Genomic DNA, 26,890 nt, shown 5'->3' with positions numbered 1-26,890 from the left:
CAGGAGTTCTTAGCTTGAATTCCACAAACTTGTTTTTAAAAAAATATGCTGATACATGACAAATATGGAAATATGTTTAAAACTATCATACATGTATAACATATCAGATTGCTTGATTTTTTTTGGGGGGAGGTAAGGTAGAAAGAAAGAAAAATTTGGAACACAAAATCTTTACAAAAATGAATGTTGAAAACTATCTTTATATGTATTTGGAGAAAAATCCTATTAAAAATAATGATAGTTATATTTCAATATAATTGTTTTCCTTTGTAATCCTATGTATTTTATTTTATGCCTTAAAAACATTATTTTGAGGTGTCCTTTGGTTTCACCAGATTGCCAGAAGTGTTCATGATATAAAATAGGTTAAAGTTCTCTGATTTAAATTCTCCATTATTGGAAATGCCCTTCTTTGAGAGTTCTTGATTATATGTACTCTGTATAAAGAATGCATTAAATCAAGTTTGCCAATTTTCTTAGTGCTCAATAACAGTTTTTCTTTCCTTAAAGACACAAATGACAACACTTTAAAAAAAATATCGTCTCAGAATTAGAATTCAGAATACCATATTATTTTGTTTCACTGATGAAAACATGTCTCTCTCCTCCCTATGCAGAACTTACTCCTTGATAACTAGATCAATAATAGTAACTCCTATGTTTAAGGGAACATAAGGGGCAAGTGCTTTCCTCACCCATAACCTTAGGAGTTAAGTGACAATTAGTTCATGATACCCTGATTGTGGGGATGCCCTTCACCATTTCAAGTTACAACTTCTCTCTGAGAGATGGCCAAAAAATTCATTGCATTTGGCCAAATGAGTGATCAGCTAGGTTGGTCCTAGGACAAGACAAGTGTTGATCAATATGCATTTGGTAAACATCTGCTGTGTGCTAGACACTGAGAATGCAAAGAAAGGCATGAGACAGTCCCTGCCTTTGAGGAGTTCATTGCCAAATGGGATAGATAATATGTAAACAAGTATGTTCAAACAAGATCTTGTCAGGGTAAATTGAAGATAATCAGCAGAGAAAAAACACTAGCATTCAAGGTAATCAGGAAATGTTTTTTGTAGAAGGTGGATATTATAGCTGGGACTTGAAGGAAGCCAGGAAAGCCTAGAGGCAGAGGTGAGGAAAGATCTTTTTCTAGGTATGGGGAACAGGACTGCAGAGTACTTGGGAGTGAGGAGAATAAGGTATAACAAGCTTGAACAGGTAGAAGAAGCCCAGGTCATGAAGGGCTTTAAACGTCATATAGAGGATTTTATATTTATATTTATATTCATATCCTGGAGATGACATTGTCTTTCACAAGGCCAACACTTAAAGCTAAAGTTGTCTGGACATTTTTTTGGGGGGTTTGTTTTTAAATGGTATTTTATTTTTTCAATTACATGTAGAGATAAATTTTAACTTTTTTTTAACAATAAGATTGAATTCCTTCCCTCCTTCCCTTCCCTCCTCTCTAAGACAGTAAGCAATTTAATTTTGGTGATATATGTGTAATGATGTAAAATATATTTCCATATTAGTCATGTTGTAAAAAAATAAATAGAATAAAAAGAAAAAACTATTAAAAAATAAAAAGTTACAAATAGTATACTTGCTCTGCATCAATTCTTTCTCTTGATGTGGATTTGTTGGGCTATTTGATTTCTGATCAAAAATACATCAGAAATTTATAAAAACTCTCATGGTGAATATTAGCACCATGCTACCAATATTAAAGGACACCTCCCTCTATTCTGCTAAAACTTGATTATTAACAATATTTTTTTAGACAAAGAAACATATTTGGGAAATGGGGGGCTTGTTTGGATGTTGATCATTATTGTGGGTCAAAACAAAATGACTAATAAATTTTAAAATGGTTTATGTACCAGAGATTGGGCAGTCTACTTAAGATCCAAAACCTGACTGGAGAAGTCACAGGATGGGGGAGATAGGATTATACCATGGCAGTTTTTAATAGACCAAAAGTTGGGTATTAATCACTAGTGTGATATGACAGCTAAAAACTCCGTTCAAACTTAAATTGCATTGATAGCAGTCTAGGGCTTAGAATGAAGCAGGTGGTGATCCCACTGTCTTTTGTGCTAGTCAAACCACCTATAGAGTACTGTTTTCAGTTCTTGGTACCCCCATTTTAGGAAAGTCAGGAGTAAACTAGGAACTATGCCATCATAAGAGTCGCTTTAAGAATAGGGGTTATTTTAACCTTGAGAACAGAAGACTGTAGGAGTGGAGAGGACATGGTGGGGATCATGACTGCTGTCTTTAAATAACTAAAGGAGTATTGTACTTCTTGGTCAAACAGAGCAGGAAAAAGGAAAAAGGACAACAGTTGCAGAGAAGCCAATTTTAGCTTGATATAAAGGAAAAAAAAACCCAAACTTTCCTAACAATTAGAGTTGTCCAAAAATGGAATGGGCTACGTCAGTATGTAATGTTTCCCATCACTGGAGGCCTTCAGAGGCTGGATGATCACCCACCAGGGACATTGTAAAGGAGATGTAGAGGCAGATGACAGAATCTCAGATGCAGAATTTGAGAGGCAGAAGGAAACGCTTTCTAGTTCAATTTATACCTGAACAATTAATTTCACCCCTTCTTGACTGTTCCTTCTCCACACTAATTTCCAGTGAGGTATGAAGGGAAATAACCATCTCCCAAGGCAGCCCATTTCACTGTCTAGGACAGCTCTAATTCATCACACGTTTAATCTGCATTTTCTAGTTAGTGTTCCTTGTTTCACCAAATAGCAAATCTAACTCTTCTTCCATGTTCCAATGCTCAAAGATAAGTTATCAGGTCTCCTCCCAAGTCTTTTTAAGACATGGCATCTCTATTTGCTTCATCCCCTTATTAGCTTGGCCACCCACCTTAAGGAAAACTCCTGAAGACCAACCCTTTTCCTCAATATTATTATTATTATTACTACATAATATTACAGATGGGAGTCAGCTCAAGACATTGAGATTATCACCACTCAAGCTCTACACATCACATCTTAAAAAATGGTTGCCATAGTTTAGCATTAACTTCTATCATTAATTGATATTTACCTTGTATTTTTTGTCTACTTTCTATTACTTCGTAATGTAAATTCAGGTGCAGTGGAAAGAATGTGAGGTTTGTATTTAGTGGATCTGGGTACAAATCAATTATTGTGTGATCTTGAATCAATCACCTGACTTCTATGGGCCTCCACTCCTTCTCTGTAAAATTAGTTCGTTAGACTAGACTGCTTTTAAGATATTTTGTGAGGATCAGATGGGATATTTGTAAAGAATGCTAAGGCATAATGCCTAGAATACAGGCATATAAAATAGAAAACAGCTAAATAAATGCTCTTTATTTTGATGTAATAGAATTGTGTCGCCCTGATTTTTGGGGGGTGGTGACCTGGATTAGAAAAACCCTGAATCTGGGAAAACTACCTGGTTTCCACAGGAAATTCCTAAAAATGATCCCCACCTGAATCTCAACCCATCCCCACTCTCCTACCTGGTTCCCACAGGAAGCTCCCACCTCTAATTGATCTGGGAATCACTTTGGTCTGGGAAATAATCACCACTTACTATTTTGATTTGGAAATTAGCCCCTAATCACTCCCTAGCCCCAAACCATTGAAGGCTAAATAAAAATCAAGACTCTATACCCCAAATTTTGCTATCTTCCTAATCAGGAAGTAGCCCATTGAGGGAAAGAGTTTCTCAGTGAAATAAACCCATTTTGATAAAAATTGCACTTTTTGCAGTCACTTGCAGACTGGGACTGCGAATTCTTTCACAAAACCTTTGACACTGACCTGGGGACCCACATTGTTGTTAGGGTATCCTTACCCCTTGACCTTTGTTGGCCCACTATAGGGATCCCTGAAATTGTACATCTCTGGGCCAAGGTAAGCCTCCTCTTGCCTCTGTTGTCTCTGTTCTATAGCAAATGACAACCCAAACACCTGGGAAAGTTTGGGGCTGTCAGGAGCTCTATGCTCAGCAGACTTCTTTGACTAGGGATGCCTAGATTCAGAATTTCTGCATCTGTTAGCAGAAGTAACCTTAACCAGGGAACTTCTGTCACCTCTCTCCCTCTCTAGGGACACCTGAGAGGACAGGAGCTATAGAATCCAAACTCCCCCTTGCTCCATCATGAAGCCGAATGAACCCTGGGTATCCTTGGATGTGGCCAGGAAGACCATTAAATTTCTTTTTGCTATGGGGGACTCTCTATCACATGTTAACACTGGTCTCACTCCCTTAACTTAAGAACTGTTTTGAGACCTTCCCTCTGCCCTGCCAGTTTCGTGACCTGTTGTTTAAACACTCCTTTCTTATTATTCCCTCCTGTCCCGCTCCCTTATTGGGGCATGATTTAATGGTGAAATTGGGGACCCAATTCTCTCTTCTCCAACTCCAGGTGACCTTTTTGTGCTTCTTTCAAACCTCTCCTATATTGCCTCTGAAATCCGAGAGAAAATAGATTCCTTGTCTGGGACCAAGGAATCCCTGGAATAGTCACTCACACCACCCCAACCTTAGTCAGGCTGCAGGATCCGAGTGCATTCCCCCATAAACACCAATATCCAATAAAGCCAGAAGCTAGGGAGGGATTGCAACTCCTGATTGAGAAATTTCTTAAGCATAAATTTTTAGCATTGACTATATATTTAAGGGATTTGGAGCTGCTTAACAGCAGTCTCATCCACTATGTGGATGATATCTTGATCTGCAGCCCCATCTGAAAGGTTTCTCTAGATGCAGCCATAAAAACTCTTAATTTTCTGGCCTCTAGGGGCTACAGGGTTGTTTGCCAGTCTGTCAAACATTTGGGCCATAACCTAACCTCCCACCAGGTTCAGAGCATTTTAGAAGCCAAAGGGCATCAGTGGCTCATTAGTGGGAGGCTCACTAGTTATCAGGCTCTCCTGCTAGACAACCCCGACCTGACTCTCCAGGTGTGTCACACCCTTAACCCTGCCACTCTGCTCCCTGACAACATTCAGTCCGGAGACATCATTCATAATTGTAAGGAAGCTTTAGATTCTGTCTACTCCAGCTGACCTGACTTGAGGGACATTCCTCTTGACAATCCAGATGGTGAATGGTTTACAGATGGGTCTTATTTTCTTGAAAATGGGGAAAGAAAGGCAGGTTATTCTGTAGTGACCCTCAATGGCGCCCTAGAATCTAAGCCACTGCCTCCTGGGACTTCTGCCCAGAAAGCTGAACTCATTGTTCTAACCAGAGCCTTGGAACTGGGGAAGGGAATGAGAGTGAGCATCTATACAGACTCTAAATATGTTTTTCATATTCTGCACATTCATGGGGCTATATGGAAAGAAAGGGGACTTTTGACAGCAAAGAATTATCCTATTAAATATGCAGAGGAAATTCTACAATATTGCAAGCTGTCTATGACCCCAGAGAGGTTTCATTCATATTTTGTAAAGGAAGCCAGAAGGGAGATTCATTTCAGGCCACGGGGAATAGGTTTGCAGATTCAGCTGCTCGAGCTGCTGCCCATTCATCCCTGACTATGGCACCTTTAATCCTCCGGCTCCCTAATTCTTACACCCCTCCATATAGCTCACAGGAACAAGTCCTTTCAGAAGAAAGGGGATACACCCTTTCCCCTTCTGGCTGGTTTCCAACACCCTCAGGCCAGCTTTTAATCCTAGAGGCAAGCCAGTGGAAACTTATTTTTGGTCTTCACCAAGCTACCCACTTGGGAAGAAATGCTCTTCAATCCCCTGTGAAACACATTTTCACTGGTCACAAGCTGGGCGAAACGATCAGGCAGGTCTGCCATGTCTGCCCAGTTTGTGCCCAAGTAAATCCTGAAGGAGTTGTTAAACCTCCTCCCCCCACTCCTGAAGCCTGTTCAGAGAAAGACCACACACCTAGGGAGGTTGGCAATTAGATTTTACATATATACCCTCTGTAGAGGTTACAAGTTGTTTTTGGTCTTTGCTGACATCTTTCCTAACTGAGTAGAAGCTTTTCCCTGCAGGACTGAGAAAGCTCAGGAGGTATCAAAGTGCTTGCTAAAAGAGATCATACCTGTCTTTGGCCTGCCCAGCTCCTTGAAGAGTGGTCCAGCTTTTACTTCTCAGGTAACTCAAAGCATATCCAAGGCGATTAAAATCACCTCCACTCTGCCTGGGGTCCTCAGGCTTCTGGGAAGGTGGAGAAAATCCTCCCTCACACCCTCACACCCTCAAGCAAGTCCTTACTAAACTGTGCTTAGAGACTCGAGAGCATTGGGTGAAGAATCTCCCATTAGGGCTTCTTAGAATCCACATTGCACCTTGGGAGAACATTAAGCTGAGCCCCTTTGAACTTCTGTATAGAGGACCCTTCCTAACCACTGACATTCTTGTAGATCCAGAACAGCATCTGGTCACCCAGTTTGCCACACTGCTTGGTGCGGTCCAGAATTTGCAAACGAGCATCTCCCCAAACCTACAGATGCTCATGCTCAGACTGTCTCCCCTGTAAATCCAGGGGACATGGGTACTTGAAATCTTGGAAGCCTCAAGGTGCTGCCCCCCTAGGTGTAAAGTGGAAAGGACCAAAAAAGGTCATTCTGACTACTCCAATGTCAGTCTAACTGGAAGGATTCCCCAGCTGGACTCATGTTTCTAGGATTAAAAATGCTGCTTCTGTTACTTCTCCTTCAAATATTTCAGAACATTCCTGTAAACCCATAGAGGACCTGAAGCTACTTTTATGCATGACTCCTGAAAACACTCTGGAGAAAGAAGGGTGAAATTATCTATATTCTTTTTTCTCTCTTACTCTCTTTTCTTCCTTACTTTTTCCCACTCCAAGGAAGAGAACTTTGCTCCTAGAATCCTCTCTCTGGTTTTTCTTGATATCATTCAATGGCCCCTGCCATTAATTAACTCCTTAACTTTTCAGCTGGGAACTTTTTCTGTGGGCAGTGGGGGCATTCAGGATTATTGGGTGGGCCATCAGCATCTTCAGGGCAGCCCACAGATGGGACTGATACATTATTTGCAAAGCCCCATTCCCAAATGTCACCATCTCTACCCTGGATGCGTGAGATTTGTTTCCTCCAGACTCCAAGCTATGAACTTCCAACCATTCATTCATTCTGAAGATCATGGGAAACTATGGGAAATGACTTGAACACTCAACATCCTCTAGACATTGCTACTGCCATCTTTAGATCTTGCACTTCCCATCCTGGCCTGAACCCCATTGAGTAGCTCTAAGGTCCTTGTCAGCTTGAAGCAGCTCCAGAAGATGAGACCTTCATCCCTTTGCCCCAAATGAATTTGGGGTGATTGCTTGAAGGGGGGAATGATGTAATAGAACTGTGTACCCTTGATCTTTGGGGGAAGTAGGCTACCTGGCCTGGGGAAATTCCTAACCATGATCCCCACTCACTTGAATCTCCCGGCTCTGGAAAACTTCCCGTGGGAAGCTCCCACCTCCAATTGATCTGGGAATCACTTTGGTCTGGGAAACAATCACCATCCTTATTGATTTGGAAATTAGCTCCTAATTATTCCCTAGCCCCAAACCATAGAAGGCTAAATAAATATCAAGACTGTATCCCAAACTTTGCTATCTTCCTAATCAGGAAGTGGGCCAATAAAAGAAATAGTTTCTCAGTGAAATGAACCCATTTTGCCAAAAACATTGCTTGCAGATTGGGACTGTGAATTCTTTTGCAAACCCGCACCAGCATGGGGTCCCCCACTGCTGTTAGGGTATCCTCACCTTTCAACAATTTCACTTTCTGGCTCTAAATCTGTGATTCTATGAATTCAATTCCACTAAAATCTGTGCATTAAAAAAGTTAAAATTTATACTTTGACTCACATTTAGCATCTTGTACTTAGGAAGTGATTTTTTGGAACCACCACTGTGGTTCCTTTCACCTCTGGGATTCTTATAATACCTGCGGTTTTTAAGTTTCCAGTCTTGTGCTATGGTCACTGAGCCAAAGTGCATGGTCAAAACACAACATAGCCATATGTCTCTAATGTAAACAGTGGATCTTAAGGAGAAGAAAGAGCAGGGAACTGACAGTGGTGACCTGATTCAAATCCAGGGTCTTGACTTAGTGTGGTTGATTCAATTCAAAACACATTTGTTAAGTGTTTATTAAACAAATTCAAAGCACTGCAGTGGGCCCTAGAAACTTAGAGAAAAATAAAACATTGTCTGACTTAAAGGAATATATTCTTTTGAATAAAAAGTGGATTCAAGTGGTTCTCTGACTTGTCAGATTGTGGCATTGGGTAAGTCATTCATTTCCTTTAGTTTCAATTTCTCCAGATTGGGATATTTATACTTGTTTTACTTTGTTCTTCCTTAAGATAAAAGGAGCGCTATATAAATTCAAAGTATTATTATTGGCCTGAAATGTGCCAGGCACTGGATGAGCCCAGCAACAAAATCCAGCAATGCTGGTGGTGGTGGTGGGGAGATAAGAATAATAAGCAGAGAGTAAGTAGTATGGTGAAAATATTGACTTCGAATTCAAAATATCTGGATCCCAAACTCAATTGACTATTCACTTGCTAAATAATTGAATTAAGTCACTTAACTTCCTAGTTTTCCCTTTCCTTATATATAAAGTAAGGATAACTATACTTGTACTAATCATTTCAGAGGCTCAAATGGAATGATATATATATATAAAACTTTGTCAATAAGGCAGTCAATTAGTAAGCATTTATTACTCACTGTAAATCTTTGAGTTCTATCACAGAGTCTCAGAATCTAAGAGTTAGAAAGGACCATAGTGGTTATATGATCCAACCCATCTTTACTCAAACAAAAATCCCCTTTCCAGCACAATTAAGAAAAGGTCACTCAGCCTCTAGGGTCCTGAAACCTACGACCAACCAAGTCAGCCTCTTCTCCTTTTGGATAACTAAAATTGTTAGGACATTTTTTGTTATGTGAACTCTAAAATTTGGCTCATTATAATTTGTATATATTTCTATTGCTTTTGCACCCAAAATCAAATAGAAGAAATGTAATTTATCATCTGTGTCCTTCAAAGACTTGAAGTAAGCTATCATATCAGCCATGTTAAGTCTTCTCTTCTCTAAGTAAATTCTCCAAGTAAAATATTCAGTTTCTTCAAATTTTTACATGGGTCTTCAAACTTTACATGGAATGAACTCAAATGTCCTTACCTGGTTACCCTGATTCTGAGCACACTTATTTATCAATATGATAAACGTGTGCTATGGGTGCTAGATGCTTATGGTGCTTATAAGTGCTTATCCAAATTAACTCCTCAGCATCTTCAGATACAAAGAGAAAGCATTTATTCAATCCTTCAAGGAGAGCTCCAAGAATACTAGCTGAGTAGACCCAGAGCTGAGAGCTCCAGTCTCAGTTGGCCCTGGGCCAAAAAACAATGAATTGATTAAATAGCAAAAGACTTGAGTTTATTATTTATTTATTTATTATTGGGTTTATTGGGTAGACTGAAAAGGAAGTAACCATTGACCAATGGTCAGCAATGCTGTCTACTTCCTGTGGGTCAGTAACTTCTGAAGCTTAGTCCTATAGTCCTTTTCTGCCCTACAGCTCTCTGATTTCCTGCAATTTAGGCCTAAGGTCTGACTCACTCTATCTCATAGACTTTTTGAGAAATCTTCACCTGCTCCCATTCAATAAACAAATGATGTGTAGAACTGTACACAGTATTCACATGTAGTCTGACCCCCTAAATAGTATGGTTAATAGTTCTGGATAGTGTACCTTCCTTAATGCAATCTTTGTTGTTGATTGCCATTTTATCACATTCATGATTCATGCTGAGTTTACCATCTACTAAAATTCCTCAGATCTCTCTTTATTTTTTACTAATTTACTAATAGCTTTTTATCTATAACCTTCAATATTCACCATTACAAAACCTTGTGTTCCAAATCAGATCTCTTTTTTAAAAAAATTAACTAATTAACTATTTTGCAATTATATCTCCCTTTATCTTATACTTGTGATGTTAATTTTTTAGAACAAAGGCATAGGACTCAACTTATTTAATTATCATTAATAATCAACTTATTTAACCCTATTAAATTTCATCTTATCAAGATTGATTGTTTAGATGTTCTTCAGTATCAGTGTTCTCTGGCCTCTGTAAACCATAAAGGACTTTGTAAATGGTTTTGTAAACCACAATCTTTTGTCATTTATAGAGGGCTTTACAATTGCTGAGCCTAACCATGCCTGGAGCCATGGCAATTAACCTACCTCCTTCTCCAGCTGATTTCTCCTCTATTTCTGGACAATATTCATGATTTCACACTGGAGCTAGTGAGGTAAGACTGTTCTCTGGTTTAACTATGCTGAGTGGGCCAAGATAATGTATACCAAATGTTTTGCATATTGTAAAGTGCTAGATAAATGTCAGTTATTACTAGAATTATTATTTTTTCAAGAACTATAGCCTAGGAAGATACAGGGTGTCTAGTTTTTACCTGTCAAGTTACAGAGTAGATTAGATTCCACATCTAATTAGATGCTATTAGATGTGGCAGCTCCAGGATTTCTATAGGGATATAGAGATGTCATTCAATAAGAGTTGTAACTAGCTTCAAAGTTGGTAAAATTGCAATAAGATTTCTAGAATCTTGGAAGCCTTCACTATGTACCAAGTCAACCTATTTTACTTTTAGATAACTCTAATGGTTACAAAGGTTTTGTTTGTTGTTTTCATTATTTCAGAAGGGAATTTCCAAAATCTTTTACTTCCTCTCCTTGCCAACCCCCTCTTCTCACATAGGAGGAAACTGGGATTTTGAGTGGAAATGATTTAAATATTTTCAACATCACATAATCTGTGTGCACTGTGTGCAGTGTGGGACACATAGACTACCATGGACTTAAAAATGGAAAGGCCCTTAGAAGTCATGTGTTCTAACCCTTTAAAAGAAATTATTATTTCTCTCATATTAATAACCAATTAACATGGAGGAAGGGAGTAGAGGTTTTTTTTTTTTTTCCCCATTTCCTCATTCAAAAATCTAAGCCTCTTTAGGACATGTCTGACTTTAACCAAAAAATTCGCCCCACCCAGAACATTTTATTCTTATCCTACCACAGTTCACTGACTGAATGGAGGACAAATCTTTTTTGTATTGAGGAGGAGTGAATTGGCTTTTTTTCTCTTTGTCCATGAATGATATGATCAGAGTCACATACTAAGCCCCTCATTAGAATAGGCCCACCTTTCATTATAATATTCATTTCCTTATTAATTGTTAACTAAGTTGATTTTGCCTATTGGGAAGAGCCATTCTTCCAAGAGTATATAATCACTGAATGGCCTCCATGATTCATCTTTGATTTACAAAAGAATGCCAAATGATCATCATTTTGTTATCTGCCAGCTATCACTGATGAAATTGATTATTAATTATTCAGAAATCATGTTTCACTTTTTATTTATTACCCTTCTTATTTGATAGATGTAGAAACAAGAGTCTCAAAGACATTAAAATCCTTGATCAGGTTCACATAGGTAATCAATAGTAGAGCTGAAATCTGAATTCAGGTCCTCACTATTTTAAAACTCAACATCAATTGCTACTGTTCTGCACTGCCTTCAGGTCTCTGACCATCCAAAGACAGGATTGGCTACTATTTCTCAGTGAGACTTGGAAGGTTGAGAAGAAGGAAGCCTCTATCTTTTTGTTCTGTAAACATTTTCCTGAGTAATGGAAACTATATGTGAAAAAAAGACTTGCTGAAAGGTCTTGGCTATTACTCAGCTCATGGCTCCACATTTCTGAAAAGTAAAACTTAAGTCTTTAGTGCCACGTCAGCCTTGAGTTAGCCTTTCAGTTTTTGCTGCTTTCTTGGGAGGATTGGCAATGCACATCAAGTGGGAAAAGCAGAGCAAATCATGCATGAAATACACAGTGCCATAGAGAAGTGGGAGTATGATGATAATAACCACTCCTCTCATTTTGTTAATGCTTTATGGTTTACAAAGCCTTTTTCTCACAACAACCCTGTGAAGCAGAGTGGAAATATTATGCCCATTCTAAATACCCTCACCCACACAATGACCCAGCTGAAATGCCACCTGCTTACAGAGCCTTTCCTTCTCCCAATCTGAAAGGATGATAATGATAGCTGACATTTATATCCTGCTTAAAGGTTTGCAAAAAGCACATCACATTCAGTATTTAATCTGAGCCTCACAATAGCCCTCAAAAGATGGGTATTATTATTTCTAATTTACAGATAAGAAAACTGAGGTTTGCATAAATGAAGTGATTTATCCCTGGTGACATGGCTACTCAGTACCAGAGATGGGATTCAAATCCAAATCACTTCCAAATCCAGGTCCCACATTCTTTCTACTATACCAAGCTAACTCTTATCTGAAAGAGGTTTCTTCAGACTTCCCATAATTGCTTTCTGTTCTCTTCTTACTGGACATTAGTATATATTATAGTTATCTACATATTGAGCATCATAGTACCTTATTAGAGAATATATCCCATAAAGACAGGGACTGTCATCTAATCTTTTTTATCCCTTCTAGAATCCTATAGAATACTTTGCATGCAGAAGGCAGATAATGTTTGCTGATTTTAATATTCACTTACTTTGAATTGAATTAATCAATCAATTGAATTAATATTGGGTACCAGGAAGTTTTAACAATTATATTACTTTCATGCATTTGACCCTCATAGTGATCCTGTGGGGATGGTTGGGCAGGGATTACTCTCTCTACTTTATAGCTGAGGCAAATGGAAGTTCAATGAAATAACTTTCACAAGGGCACATGGCCAATAGTGGTAGAAATAAGTCTCAAATTCAGTTTCCAGATTCCCAGGCCAATGCTTTTATATTCAGAGTTGTAATAGCTATGGAGGAAGTCAAGCTAGGAAGGAAGTAAGGCATATATCCCCTGCCACAGACAGATGTTATAAGTTGCAGAGAAAAGTCTTTTCTGATAGGGGATTTCAGGAAAGCTATATTGAAGAGGGGGCACTATTGATACTGAGATTTTACAAAAGCATTTGATAAACTATTTCCTAATATTCTTATGAATAAGATGAATTCATCTGAACTAGCCAAACTCAAAGGAGTTGCCATGAATGGTTCAAAGTCAACTTGGCATCTCTCCATTGCCCCACGGATTTATGCTTAGCTGTTTGGTACTTAATATTTTTCATCAGTGTTTTAGATAAGGATATAGATTAAATGCTTATAAAATCTATAAATGATACAAAGCTTAGAAGGAAGGATAACACAATGGATGGAATTGTTCTTATGTCAAGCTGAATCAAAATAGATGCAATTCAGTAGGAGTAACTGAAGTTTTACATGAGTTAGAAAACCAACCTTAAAAGTATAGGATGGGAGTAGGTAATAAGGAAACCAAATTATCACTTTTTTGCAGATGATATGATGGTATACTTAGAGAACCTAGAGAATCAACTAAAAACTTATTGGAAGCAATCTACAACTTTAGTAAAGTTGCAGGACACAAAATAAATCCACATAAATCATCAGCATTCTTATATATCACTAACAAAATCCAACAGCAAGAGATACAAAGAGAAATTCCATTTTAAAATAACTGTCAATAGTATAAAATATTTGGGAATCTATCTGCCAAGGGAAAATCAGGAACTATATAAGCAAAACTACAAAGCACTTTCCACAAATAAAGTCAGATCTAAGCAATTGGAAAAATATCAAATGCTCTTGGGATAGGTCAACCAAATATAATAAAGATGACAATACTCCCTAAACTAATCTATTTATTTAGTGCTATACCAATCAGACTCCTAAGAAATTATTTTACTGACCTAAAAAAAAATAACAAAATTCATCTAGAAGAACAAAAGGTCAAGAATTTCAAAGGAATTAATGAAGAGAAAAGCAAATGAAGGTGGCCTAGCTGTACCAGATCTAAAACTATATTATAAAGCAGCAGTCATCAAAACCATTTGATACTGGCTAAAAAATAGAGAAATTGATCAGTGGAATAGGTTAGGTTCACAGGACAAAATAATCAATAACTATAGCAATCTAATATTTGACAAACCCAAAGGCCCCAGCTTTTGGAATAAGAATTCACTATTTGACAAAAACTACTGGGAAAATTGGAAACTAGCATGGCAGAAACTAGGCATTGACCTACACCTAACACTGTATACCAGGGATCTTCAAACTTTTTAAATAGGGGGCCAGTTCACTGTCCCTCAGACTGTTGGAGGGCTAGACTATAGTAAAAACAAAAACTTTGTTTTGTGGGCCTTTAAATAAAGAAATAGCCCGGGGTGAGGGAGATAATCATCCTCAGCTGCCACTTCTGGTCCACGGGCTGTAGTTTGAGGACCCCTGCTGTACCAAGATAAAGTCGAAATGGGTTCATGATCTAAACATAAAGAATGATATTATAAACAAATTAGAAGAACATAGGATAGTTTACCTCTCAGATTTGTGGAGGAGGAAGGAATTTGTGACCAAAGAAGAACTAGAGATCATTAATGATCACAAAATAGATAATTTTGATTATATTAAGTTAAAAAGTGTTTGTACAAACAAAACTAATGCAGACAAGATTAGAAGAGAAGCAATAAACTGGGGAAACATTTTTATATCCAAAGGATCTGATAAAGGCCTCATTTCTAAAATATATAGAGAACTGACTCAAATTTATACTAGTTCAAGCCATTCTTCAGTTGATAAATTGTCAAAGGATATGAAAAATTTTCAGATGAAGAAATTGGAACTATTTGTAGCCACATGAAAAGATGCTCCAAATCACTACTGATCAGAGAAATGTAAATTAAGACAATTCTGAGATACCACTATATACCTGTCAGATTGGCTAAGATGACAGGAAAAGATAATGATGAATGTTGGAAGGGATGTGAAAAAACTGGGATACTGATACATTGTTGGTGGAACTGTGAATGAATCCAACCATTCCTAAGAGCAGTTTGGAACTATGCTCAAAAAGTTATCAAACTGTGCATCGCCTTTGATCCATCAGTGTTTCTACTGGGATTATATCCCAAAGAGATCTTAAAAGAGGGAAAGAGACCCACATGTGCAAAAAAGTTTGTGGCAGCCCTCTTTGTAATGGCAAGAAACTGGAAGTTGAATGAATACCCATCAATTGGAAAATGACTGAATAAATTATGATATATGAATATTATGGAATATTATTGTTCTATAAGAAACAACTAGCAGAATGATTTCAGAGAGGCCTGGAGAGACTTACATGAATTGATGCTAAGTGAAATGAGCAGAATCAGCAGATCATTATATAAGGCAACAACAAGATTATATGATGATCAATTCTGACAGATGTGGCTCTCTTCAACATTGAGATGATTCAAACCAGTTCCACTTGTTCAGTGATGAAGAGAGCCATCTACACCCAGAGAGAGAACCCTAGAAATAGAGTATGGAACACAATATAACATTCTCACTCTCTCTGTTGCTATTTGCTTGTATTTTGGTTTCTTTCTTAGTTTTTCTTTTCTTTTACCTTTTTGATCTGATTTTTCTTGTGCAGCAAGAGAACTGTATAAATATGTATACATATATTGGATTTAACATGTATTTCAACACATTTAACATGTATTGAACTGCCTGACAGCTAGAGGAGGAAGTGGGGGAAAGAAGGGGAAAATTTGGAACAAAAGGTTTTGTAAAGGTCAATGTTAGAAAAATTACCCATGCATATGCTTTGTAAATAAAAAGCTTTAATAAAAAAATAAAAGGGAAAAAAGTATAGTATGGGAGAAGCCTCATTGAACAGTAGCTCATCTGAAAAAGGTCTGAGCATCTTAGGCGTCTGTAAATTCAATAGGAGTCACCAATGTGATGCAGCAGCCAAAAAGGCTCATGCCATCTTTTCTGCATTGAAAGGTATGGCTCCCAGAATAAGGAAGTTACATGTAAATCACTATTCTGCTTGGGGTAAGCCACATCTGGAGTACTGGGTTTAGTTCTAGGTACCATAGTTTAGGGAGGCCACTGATTATCTAGATCTACAGGAAAGGAACCAGCATGGTGAAGGGCCCTGAGTTTATGTCATCAGAGCATCTGTTCAAGGATCTGGAAATGTCTGTTCTGGGGAAATAAAAAAAAGCAGGTGAGAGACTAGATCTGTATTCAAGGATCTGAAGGGCTGTCAAATGGAAGAAAGATTGAACTTGGTATATTGGGCCCTAGTGAACAGAATCCAAAGCAGTAGGAAGAAGTTATAAAAAAGTTAATTTAGATTTGATGACAGGAAACATTTCCTAAATAGAGTTGTTTCAGAGTGAAATGGGATGTCTCAAGAGGTAGTGGCTTCCCCTTCCTTGGAGTTCTCCAAGCAGAGGCTGGATGATGACTTTTCAGGAATGGTATAGTAAGGATTCTTTTTCGATATAGCTTAAACTTGATGGCCTTTGTTGGAAGGCATTTCCAAATCTAATATTCTGTAATTCTGTGTAAGAATTCAATAACTATAGTTTGGAAGAAAGGAAAGTTTTTGACAAAAGGGCATTCTAAATAAAAGCATGGAAACAGAAGAGCAACATCTGTGTTCCGAGAGTTAACCACACTATATGGAGAAGAGCATATGAAGGGGAATAACATAAGGAAAAAATCCAGAAACTAAAGAGTTAGACTTATGGCAAATTCTAGGGGGTCTTGAATGATGAGCAAAAAAAAAATGAACTTTATTTGTTAAGCAATAGGGGGCTAATGAAAAATTTTGAGCAGAGGAGTAACAAATAGATCTATAAGATTAAAAATACTCTGGCAGTATTGTGAAGATCAATTTGATGGTAGAACTTAAAAAAGCAAAAACCCCATAAAGAGGCTATTGTAATAGTTCAGGCAGATAGTAATGAGGAAATGAGGTAAAAGAGAGGGAAAAGTCATTGTTTACTTTAAGGAATATGGAAGACAAACTAAATAGTTGGGCCAAAGATGGAAGGAATAAAATGGAAGGAGAAGGGAAAAATACATAGCCATTTTGATTGGACTGAGTGAAAACTGCTGTTGGGACATCCAGGTAGCAATTTCTCTAGGCACTGGAAATGTGGGTGTGAGCTCAAAAGTCAGGACTGAAGACAAAGAAACAACCAAAGTAAAAGGACATATATAAGAATGAAGAGCCAGATGTGGGATGACAATAATGGTATGAGAAAGAACAAGGAGAATGATGTCTTTAAAGTTGAGAAAAAAGTAAAGGCAGGAAACAGATTTATTTCTACCACTTATTAACCATTTGCTCTTGTAAATGCCTCCATTAGCCCCATCTATAAGGTAGAGAGAGAAATTTCTGCCTTACATCCTTATAGGACCATTATGAAGCTCAAATACATGAAAGTAACCTAATAGTTAAAACTTTCCAGTACCCAAACATTCTAGTTAATTGAGGATTTATTAAAATCAACAAACATTATATGCCTTATGAATGCAAAATTCTGCAAAAAAAACTCTTCAGAGGTCTAGAAGAGATAAAAAGAATAGATGACAATTCCTATCTTTATGGGATTTATTCTCTAATAAGAGGAAAAGAAGGAAGGGCAAAGCTTGTGCATGTGTGTGTGTGTGTGTATATGTGTAAAATCTTTTTTTGATCTTTACAACATGATGAAATGGATGGTGTGAGTATTATGATTGCACTTATTTGTTGGATATAGAAACTTAGAAAAACTTTTAACTCAAGCTCTTTCTTGATTCTAAATCCAGAGCTTCTTCCATTGAACAGAGGTAACAGTAAAAGCAAAAAAACAAGTTTTATTTTGGTGAATTGTGGAGTAGAAGTGGAAGGATGGGACATTGTGGGAGTTCAGAGTTCTGAGTTCTTTAGTTGGTGAGACCCAAAGTGTGATTGTGTTGGTCTGCAGCTGAAGTAGAACAGAGAAGGAGTGAAGATGATAGAGAAATTGAGAAGTAAGATTTTTAGAGGAATGGGCAGCATGACTATTGCTACTGATATGAGATGGGTTGGAGATTGTGAGTCAGGTTCTAAAATTGATGGGAAAATTAGGAGAATGGTCTGGAGGCTAGTTTGTATAAGCAACAAAAATGGGAAGAGGTCAATATAGAAAAATGGCAAGCATGTCAAAAAAATGAGGGCTAATGGAAGGATGGCAGTGCTGGAAGAAAAATAATAAGAAGAAAATAATAACACAGAAATTCACTGAAAGTAGTAGGTTACAGTAGGTAGTGATTCCAGGGTCGAATAAAATTGAATAAGTTAAACTGAATTTCAGTAAAATTGAACAGACTAGGAAATGAATTAATCCTAATTCCTAATCAGATTCTACAAGTTGTGCTATAAACTGCTGGAGATTTTAAACAACTATACACCAAAGAGTGGAGGAGTGAAGATTCTGTATTACAAGGTCAGCAACAAATATATTCTTGGTAACACCATAGAGGTCCTTCCTTTCTTCTGGGTAGAGGTCACAGGGCCCTCACATAGTTCATTACCTGAAAGGTGCCCTTTGAGATTAAATAAATCTTCATATAAAGGAAATGCAGGTTATATAAAGCAACTGGTTAGTTGGGTCACACAGGGTATTTATATAAACATATATTGTCTGTATTTCAATATTTCAGAAACAAGAAATACTTGACTCAAATTTGCTTTCCCCCAATGAAAACCCTGTGCACCTAGACTGTTTTCCTGCCTTTCATACTTGAGAATGGAGTGACACTCACAGATGTTCTGTCTCTCTGTTTCTCACCCTCTCCTTCCCCTTTCCTTCCTTCCTTCCTTCCTTCCTTCCTTCCTTCCTTCCTTCCTTCCTTCCTTCCTTCCTTCCTTCCTTCCTTCCTTCCTTCCTTCCTTCCTTCCTCCCTCCCTCCTCCCTCCCTCCCTCTCTCTCTCCCTCTCTCTCTCTCTCTCTCTCTCTCTCTGTTTCTATGTCTCTTTCTCATTCTTGAGTTTGATACTCACCTTCTCAGTTTCTCAGTGACTTTCTCCAGTTCCTCCTGTGCCCGCCGCAGTTCTATTTCCAAGTAGTGCCTAGTGGAATCAAACTCAGTTTCAAGTTTTTCCAGCTTGTGGGTGGTGTAGGAGAGACGTTTCCGCAATTCTCCTTTCTGTTCCTGTAGAGTGCTGGGAGGGACCACAAAAAACAGAGAACCAACTATGAGCCTTAGGAAGAGTTTCTGTGGCTAGTTTTAAAATACTGTTCCAATGGGAGATGAAAGAGGAAAGACCTGTGTTTCCTTATTTTCTGAAGGCAATACAGCCCTTAATAAAGAGTTAAATGCAAAGATGTGTTAGAGCCAATTCTTATTAATTTTTCAATGAGAAAATATACACCCCAAAAAGGCTACATACACATCAGGGTTTGATTTGTTAGTTTGCTGACTGTCTATTCTTGTGAAAGTGATGAAGAAAATATTAATGCAGATTAAATTTAAGATTGGAGTCATGCATTTTGGGAAGCCAGTTGTTAACTATTAACCATCATACTCTTGGTCAGATTTCATAGAATGTCATAGAATTATAGAATATAGAATTTTAAAAGGGATCTTAAAATGTCCACATCTAAATCCTTCACTTTACAGAAAAAAAAACAGAAGTGTGGAGTGGGAAAAGTGATTTGCCAGTTCATTCAGTGAATTATTAGTATCTCTGGGATTACAATTCTAGAAACACAGGGAGCTGCGCTCTTTCTGAACTGGATGGTAATATTTTTAAGGAAAGGGTTTGCTTTTGTAGAACTCTAAAGAGATCAATTTATGAGCTCTAACACTTATTCACCTAATCCTTTACCAGAGTCAATGACAAGGACCCTTAGGAATTGCTCTATAGCTTCTTTTTCCTTTCCAGACTCAGAAGGAGAATCAACCCAGAACTATATAGGAATCTCTTCTGTGACATCCTTGTCATTCAGATTTCACTTAAACATCTCTAGGAATAAAATAGCCCATTCCACGTTTAGACAGCTCTCACTATATAAAGACAGTTTTCTATTATACTATCTGACTTTTCTGCACTCAGCCAAGGAAAAGAAATATACACGTTACCTTTCCTTTTTCCTTTCAGCTTCCTTTTGGGTTTCGTGAATGTCTATATTTAGAGGGAACTGAAATGCTATTAAGAACTGTAAAGATCAAGTTAATACCCTCTTTGAACAGACAGAAAACCTAGCTCAATTTAATAACTAGGATGTTTGTTATAGTAGAGATTGACTATTGGCTGGGACAGAACTATAGCTGAGTCACCCCTCTTACTGATGGGCTGCAGCTTGGGGAAACCATTCTGAGACACATTCATCTTTCAGGAACTGATTTTCTATGGAAGAGAGTCATCCTGACTCTCTGGGCTATTCTTGATCTCTTCCCTTGGTCACTGGCCACTCCACAGTTTGTCAATCTTTCCCTATGTTGACCTTTTCATTTCTCAGAAAAAAGAGAGTACTAGCATATTTTTCTGAAGCAAATAAGATTTAGTACATGCCCTCTGGGGCCAGGCAGGGCAATTCTAAACCCTTTTCAAGAGGACAAATTTTTCAAATTCTAGAACCATACTATTCCATTACATCCAGCTCTTCCCTACTCCAGGCTAAATAGCTCCATTTCCTTCAAGAGATCTTCATTTGGCACAATCTCATATCTTCTCACTGTTCAGAACATTCTCCTTTAAAGAACATTTTATTTGTGAATGACTTTCCTAAAATGTTATATCCATTACTGGACAGAATATTCCAATTATGGTCTGACTCCATTCAATTGAAAAAATGCATTTATACATCAAAAGAGCAGACAGGGTGATAATTTCACTATGTTGGTCACTATGTCTCTATTAATGTAGCCTAAGATGGTACTGGATTTTTTAACTTCCACATTCCAAGTTTTTCATATTGAGCCTGTGGGTCACTAAAACATCCAGATATTTTTCTGAATAAATACTCTCCAGCTTTGTCCATCCCATACATACCTGGGTAGATTTTTTTCTAATTCCAAGTGCAGAATATCTTTATTAGTTCGATTCTTTGTCTATCTGCCTATTCAATGCCTGCTATGCTAGGCCAGAACTTAGCATATAGTAGATGCTTTATAAAATGTTTGTTGACTGAGCATGGGAGAAAACAAAGTGCAAATAATTGAATCCTTGAGTTAATGTGGGCTTAAGTCATTTTCCAGTTGTTCCATGCTTCTATGCCTTGTTTCCCTAATGAAACAAATTCCTTTAGCTGACAGGAATAAAAATAGCTAGCATCTACAAATTCAGGGGTCCTCAAGCTACAATACATGGGCCAGATGCAGCAGCTGAGGATGTTTAACCCCCCTCACCCAGGGCTATGAAGTTTATTTAAAGGCCCACAAAACAAAGTTTTTGTTTTTACTATAGTCCAGCCCTCCAACAGTCTGAGGGACAGTGAACTGGCACCCTATTTAAAAAGTTTGAGGACTCCTGACATGGTACTTTAAGGTTTAAAAAGCACTTTACAAATATTATCTTATTTGGTCCTCAACATCTCTGAGAAATAAGTGCTATTATTATTCCCATTTACAGATGAGGAAATTGAGGAACACAGAAGTTAAGTGACTTGCCTAGAGTCACACAGATAGAAATGTGTCGGCAGGCACATTTGAATTCAGTACAATGCTCTGGACAATACGTTGTACCAATTAGCTGATAAAGATGGTATTTCATCCATGGCAAGTACATTGGCACACTCATACCAAGTATTCAAAGTCTTATTGGTGACTGAATGAATACATATTCCAATATAAAAACTATTTAAGGCTAAAAAATATTTTCATATTTATCATCTAATTTGGTCCTCACAAAAACTCAGTGAACTAGGTATGAGCATTTTTATATTTAAATGATTATGTATATTTCATTTAAAATATTTTAAAGTTTTGTAATTAAGGAAAACTGAAGCTTAAAGTTATTGTCATAACACTTAGTAAATGTCAGAAGCAGGAATCAAACTTAAGTTATTTTTGCTTCCAAGTTTAGCATTCACATTACAAAGTGAGCATAAGTGTGTAAGGGAAAAGTACCAGATTAGAAATTTTTCCAGTTTCCTAATCTGTAAAATGGAGATGATAATAATTACAATTTCTACCACAAAAAGAAAACACTTTTAAAACCACAAAGCCATCTAGATATGTACATAGTCAAAATCATCACCCTAGGAAAGAGCCCCATGTCTTTAATTTTTCTCTTCTGAAAGAGTCAGGGTCAATTTATCATGTCATTTTCTATTCTCTAGCAATAGTAGACAACGCCTAACCTAATAACAATAAAAATAATAATGACAAGAATCACAGACCAACAACCTTAGAAGTCATCTATTCTAATTTTTTCACTTTAGGAACCGTCTATAAAGATGAAATAACGTGATCGGATCACACAAGGTAATAAGTGGTACAGTAAAAACTTGAACTTTGGACTTTTTATTCCACATGCAGTGTACATACAACATACATTTCTATAGTTTTATGAAGCCCTTTTGTAAAGTAGCTAATATAAGTATTATTATCCTTATCTTCCATCTGATGAAAATGGGATGTGTTCTCACAGCTATAAGTATCAAAACTAATACTAGAGTTCTGATGTCCTAATTCTAAACCTAGAAGAATCTAGAAATAGGCTATGGCAGCTAAGTGGTACAGTTGATAGAGTAATGGACCTAGAGTCAAGAAGATCTGAGTTCAAATCCAGTCATAGACATTTACTAGCTGTAACTAGCTGTAATTTGTCCAGGGTCATGTCACTTTACCCTGTTTGCCTCAGTTTCCTCCTCTGTAAAATGAGCTGGAAAATGAAATAGTATACCACTCTGGTACCTTGATTAAGAAAACCCCAAATGAAGTGACTAATAAACAAAACTGAAAAGACTGAACAATGACAATAAGAAACAGACTAAAATAAAAAAAGGATAAGAAATAAATGTCATTTTAAAAGAAATTCTAACCAATTAAAATGGCTGAAAGTATGACGTTATCTGATTTTGAGTTAGAGGAATTCCTTTAGTCAACCTTTTCCAGGAAAATGGCTCCTGAGTATGATGATATCTCCTAGCTATGTCCATCAAGTAAGCAGATGTACATATGGACTCAATCTCCCCTTTCAAATGAATTTTCCCAGAAAAGAACAAAGCTGATTCAGGATTACTTTATTTTCCCAGATATATGTCCATATTGAGAAAAATAAAACAAACGATCCCTTCCTGCAGTGCTATTCTTGTTTTTTAAGGTCCAAACTTATATGTGTGATCTGGCCTAATATAGGAAGATTCTGATATTTGTGACTTTGAATGGCCAATGAACAGAGGAAAATGGGTAGATAAACTGAGCAACTTTGCCACTAAACTGTAAGTCAGCAGTGTATGCCATCTGCACTCTAATGAGTATACTAATCTTACCTCTCTCACCCTCTCAGTTCTTTCCCTCCACTTCAATGAAATTCGCTATGAGTCTAGAGTGAGACATGAAAATCAGAAAAGTTCATTTGATTTCAAGATACACTAATGCATTTAGAAGAAGAAGAAAAAAAAACTATTTTGTTGTACTCTGCCTTATTCAGACATCTGGAGTACCAAGTTCATTTCATTCATTTCTGGACACTAGGTTTTAGAAGCTGGGATGAAAACAGAGAAGGATAGCCTGGATGGAGAGGAATATGTCATCTAAGGATCTGTTGAAGGATTGGGGATGTTATAACCAAGAGAAAAGAAAGCCTGGAAGAGCAATATGATACCTTTGGTCTAGGGAGAAAGATTCTGACTCAACTGATTGACCATTAAAACTGTTCAATAATGGAATGGGGTTGCTTTGTGTGGCTATTGAGCTTCCCTATCATTTAAAATATATACACAGACAATTAATGGCTACTTTAAAAAAGGTGCTGTAGAGGAAATTCATCTTTCATGCATCAAAATGAATTGGATGCTTTCTGAAATTCCTTTCAACTCTAAGATGCCATGATTTTATGATTCTAACTAGGATTAATTCAATTTAGCTCCACTTAACAAGTATTTATTAAGTATCAACTATCAGGAATTCTGCTAGGCACTAAGGATTCAAAGACAAAAAATAACTATACCATCTCTACTCTCAAGAAGCTAACTTTCTATGCAAAGAATATTAATTCTAGGCAACTAGGTGGTGCAGTGGATAGAGAACTAGGCCTGGATTCAAGAAGCTCTGAGTTCAAATCATGCTTCAGACACTTTCTACTTGTGTGACTTAAATAAGTCATTTCTGTCTGTTTCTGTTTTCTTAGCTGTAAAATGAGGATTAATAATATTATATACCTCTCAGGACTTTAGCAAGGATTAAATAAGATAGTACCTCATGCTTTATAAATCTTAAAATGCTATGTAAATGCCAGACCTTGTTATTAATCATAAATATTGAATTAATAATTATAAGTTAATTGTTATCTTAACAATCTAAACTAAAAATAATTTAGAGGGGAAGGGTATTAGTAATTGGGACGATCAGGATAGACTTCTCATAGAAAGTGTATCTCAGGCTGAGTTTTAAAAGAAACTGGAATTTTACAGATAAGAGGGACAGTCTATACAAAGGTAGGATATAAAAGAAAGAAAATGATTTAGAGGGAATAGCAAGTAGATTGGTTTGGTTGAGCTTTTAAGTATGAGGAGAGTAATAGACAACTTTCCTAGAAATGTGGGCTGTAGCTAAATTGTGAAGACATCATAAAAGGCAAACAGAGATTTATATTTTATTTTAAATGGAAGGAAGAGTCACTTGAGTTTCTTGGGCAAGCTAGTAACATGGTCAGATTTGTGTTTTAAGAGAATTTAAGTATGGAAGATGGACTATACAGGGAGAATGGAGGCAGAGAGACCATTTAGGGAGCTATTTTAGTGTCTAGGCAAGAGGTGATAAATCATGAACCAGGAAGGTGGTGATAGGAGTGGAGAGCGAAGACAAATGTGATGGTATGCTGTGATGGGAAAATCAAGGTGCCTTGACAAATGATTGTTGGGATAAGGGGAATATGTTTTAAATCTGATTGATCAAAAGAATAGTGGCTTCCTTAACAAGAAGAATGTAGAGATTAGGGGGAAAGATGAGATGAATGGGATGAAGTTATAAGAAGACTGATTTTGATTTTAGCTGCCTAATTTAAAAAATACTATTTAACAAATAATTTAATAGCATAAATTGTGTATAGATTTTAATAGCCTAATTAAAAAAATACTATTTAACAAATAATTTAATAGCATAAATTGCGTACAGAACATTGTGTTAGAGAGTGTATTAGGAGAGTTCAGGGGATACAACATTTGGATAAGACACCCATTTAGATTTGTTCAGTCATGAAATGAGGTACCTAGTGGAGGGAAATTAATACTCTAACAGTGTAAATCTTCAAGTGAAGGATTATTTTTCTGAAATACATATTTGAGTAGACTTAGGAAAGATAAGTTGAATCATTCTGGAAATGATAGGACCAATGGGTGGAAATTCCTAAGAGAGATTTAATGATCAAAGTTGTCAAAATGTGGGATAGGATAATCCTCCTGTCACTGGATTTGTGACCTTCATCGGAGATGATGTAGAGGCAGAATTCCTGATTTGGTTAGGAGGCTGGACAAGATAATGACAGAAATGAACAGTTTCTAGTAAAGGCATCAGATACTCGGGCTGCTGCAGTCTAGTTCTTTCCATGTTGAAAATTGGGCCCTGGGGCAAAATTGTTGTTCTTTGGTTGAGAACTCAGGGACTGTGATTAATCTGCCTACAAACATATATTATGAAGCTATTCTAAGCAATTCATCATCAAATGGAAGATGGAGAGGAAGAAGCTGGAGAAGGAGGAGTCCTTGGGACCAGTCATTTTTCACATTTAGAATGGCAAGTTTGACAGCAGGTAACAGTGGATTTTCCTCCCCTTTCCCATTGAGATGTATTTTCCTGATTACCAAATTCACTTTCAAGGAGGACCAGAGGAGCATAAAGATATGAAAGGATTGGGTTAAGGATAAGGAAATGACAGAGAGAATTCTTTGTCCTCCTTCTATTTGTTCTATTAAGTAACATTAACATAGCCATATCAAAAGCTTTCATTAATAATAAGTTAGAAAATTACTAAGCTGGTATGCAGATAACTCCTAAACAAACAGGTATCAGTCCAGAGTTTCTCTCAAGCCTGGTCTATTTTCACACCAAAACCTAAAGAAAGGAAAGGACTAAGACAGATTGTATTAAGAATAATAGAAAGCCTGATTTGGAAAGGAACTCTAGATTATGAAAAACAGAACATCAGAGTAAGAAGGGAGTTTATATTCCAGAACATAGAATGTCAGACTTATAATGAGCTTTAGAATCCTAAAACATAGAATGGTAGAACTGGACAGAACCTTAAAAATGATCTAATCCAACCCCAAGATTTTTCAAATAGGAAAATTGAAAAACAATGGTAGGATATGAGCCACAGGAAATCATTTACCAAGTGTGCTGCCTGTCAAGATTGGTGATAAAGTGAATTGAAGAAAATCTTTCTACACTTTTTGGAGAGGCTGGCCTCTACCCTTGAAATGTGTGTGGGCTAGGAATTTTTAGCTATTTCTTTTCTCCTCTCACAAAGCTGGATCTACTCCTTGGTCATTACTCTCACTCCACTCCTAAAAAGAGTTATCTTCTGAGAATATTGGGGAAAGAGTGAAAATGATGAGAGGAACATCTTGATTCAACATCCCCATACCTTTTATCAGATAACAACAATTAACAAATAAATCTATCTGTGAATAAATGAAAGAAAAAAAAAACAGGATTGGTTTGGGAACATTATAAAAATTAATATATCAAAATCACTTTCTCTCATTTAGATGTTGAGCATCCAGTTTTGTTAAGAGCAATTAAGAAGCCTCTTGATGATGGTGAAAGAGGAG

At 37.0% G+C, this 26,890-nt stretch overlaps 1 protein-coding gene across 7 annotated transcripts in view; it reads right to left on the bottom strand.

The window, feature by feature from the left end:
* The window catches only part of BEGAIN (brain enriched guanylate kinase associated), a 269,374-nt gene that overhangs the window by 59,799 nt on the left and 182,685 nt on the right, over positions 1–26,890 (bottom strand). For all 7 annotated transcript variants that reach the window (XM_051978363.1, XM_051978365.1, XM_051978366.1 and 4 more), the window contains one exon: positions 18,952–19,113. In XM_051978363.1, coding sequence (XP_051834323.1) covers positions 18,952–19,113 — 162 coding nt within the window. The remainder of the gene's footprint in view (positions 1–18,951; positions 19,114–26,890) is intronic.

The sequence above is a fragment of the Antechinus flavipes genome, chromosome 2 (genome assembly GCF_016432865.1).
Source record: "Antechinus flavipes isolate AdamAnt ecotype Samford, QLD, Australia chromosome 2, AdamAnt_v2, whole genome shotgun sequence".
Lineage (NCBI taxonomy): Eukaryota > Metazoa > Chordata > Mammalia > Dasyuromorphia > Dasyuridae > Antechinus > Antechinus flavipes.
The sequence above is the reverse complement of the archived record's forward strand: the minus strand, read 5'-3'. Positions and strand labels throughout refer to the sequence as shown.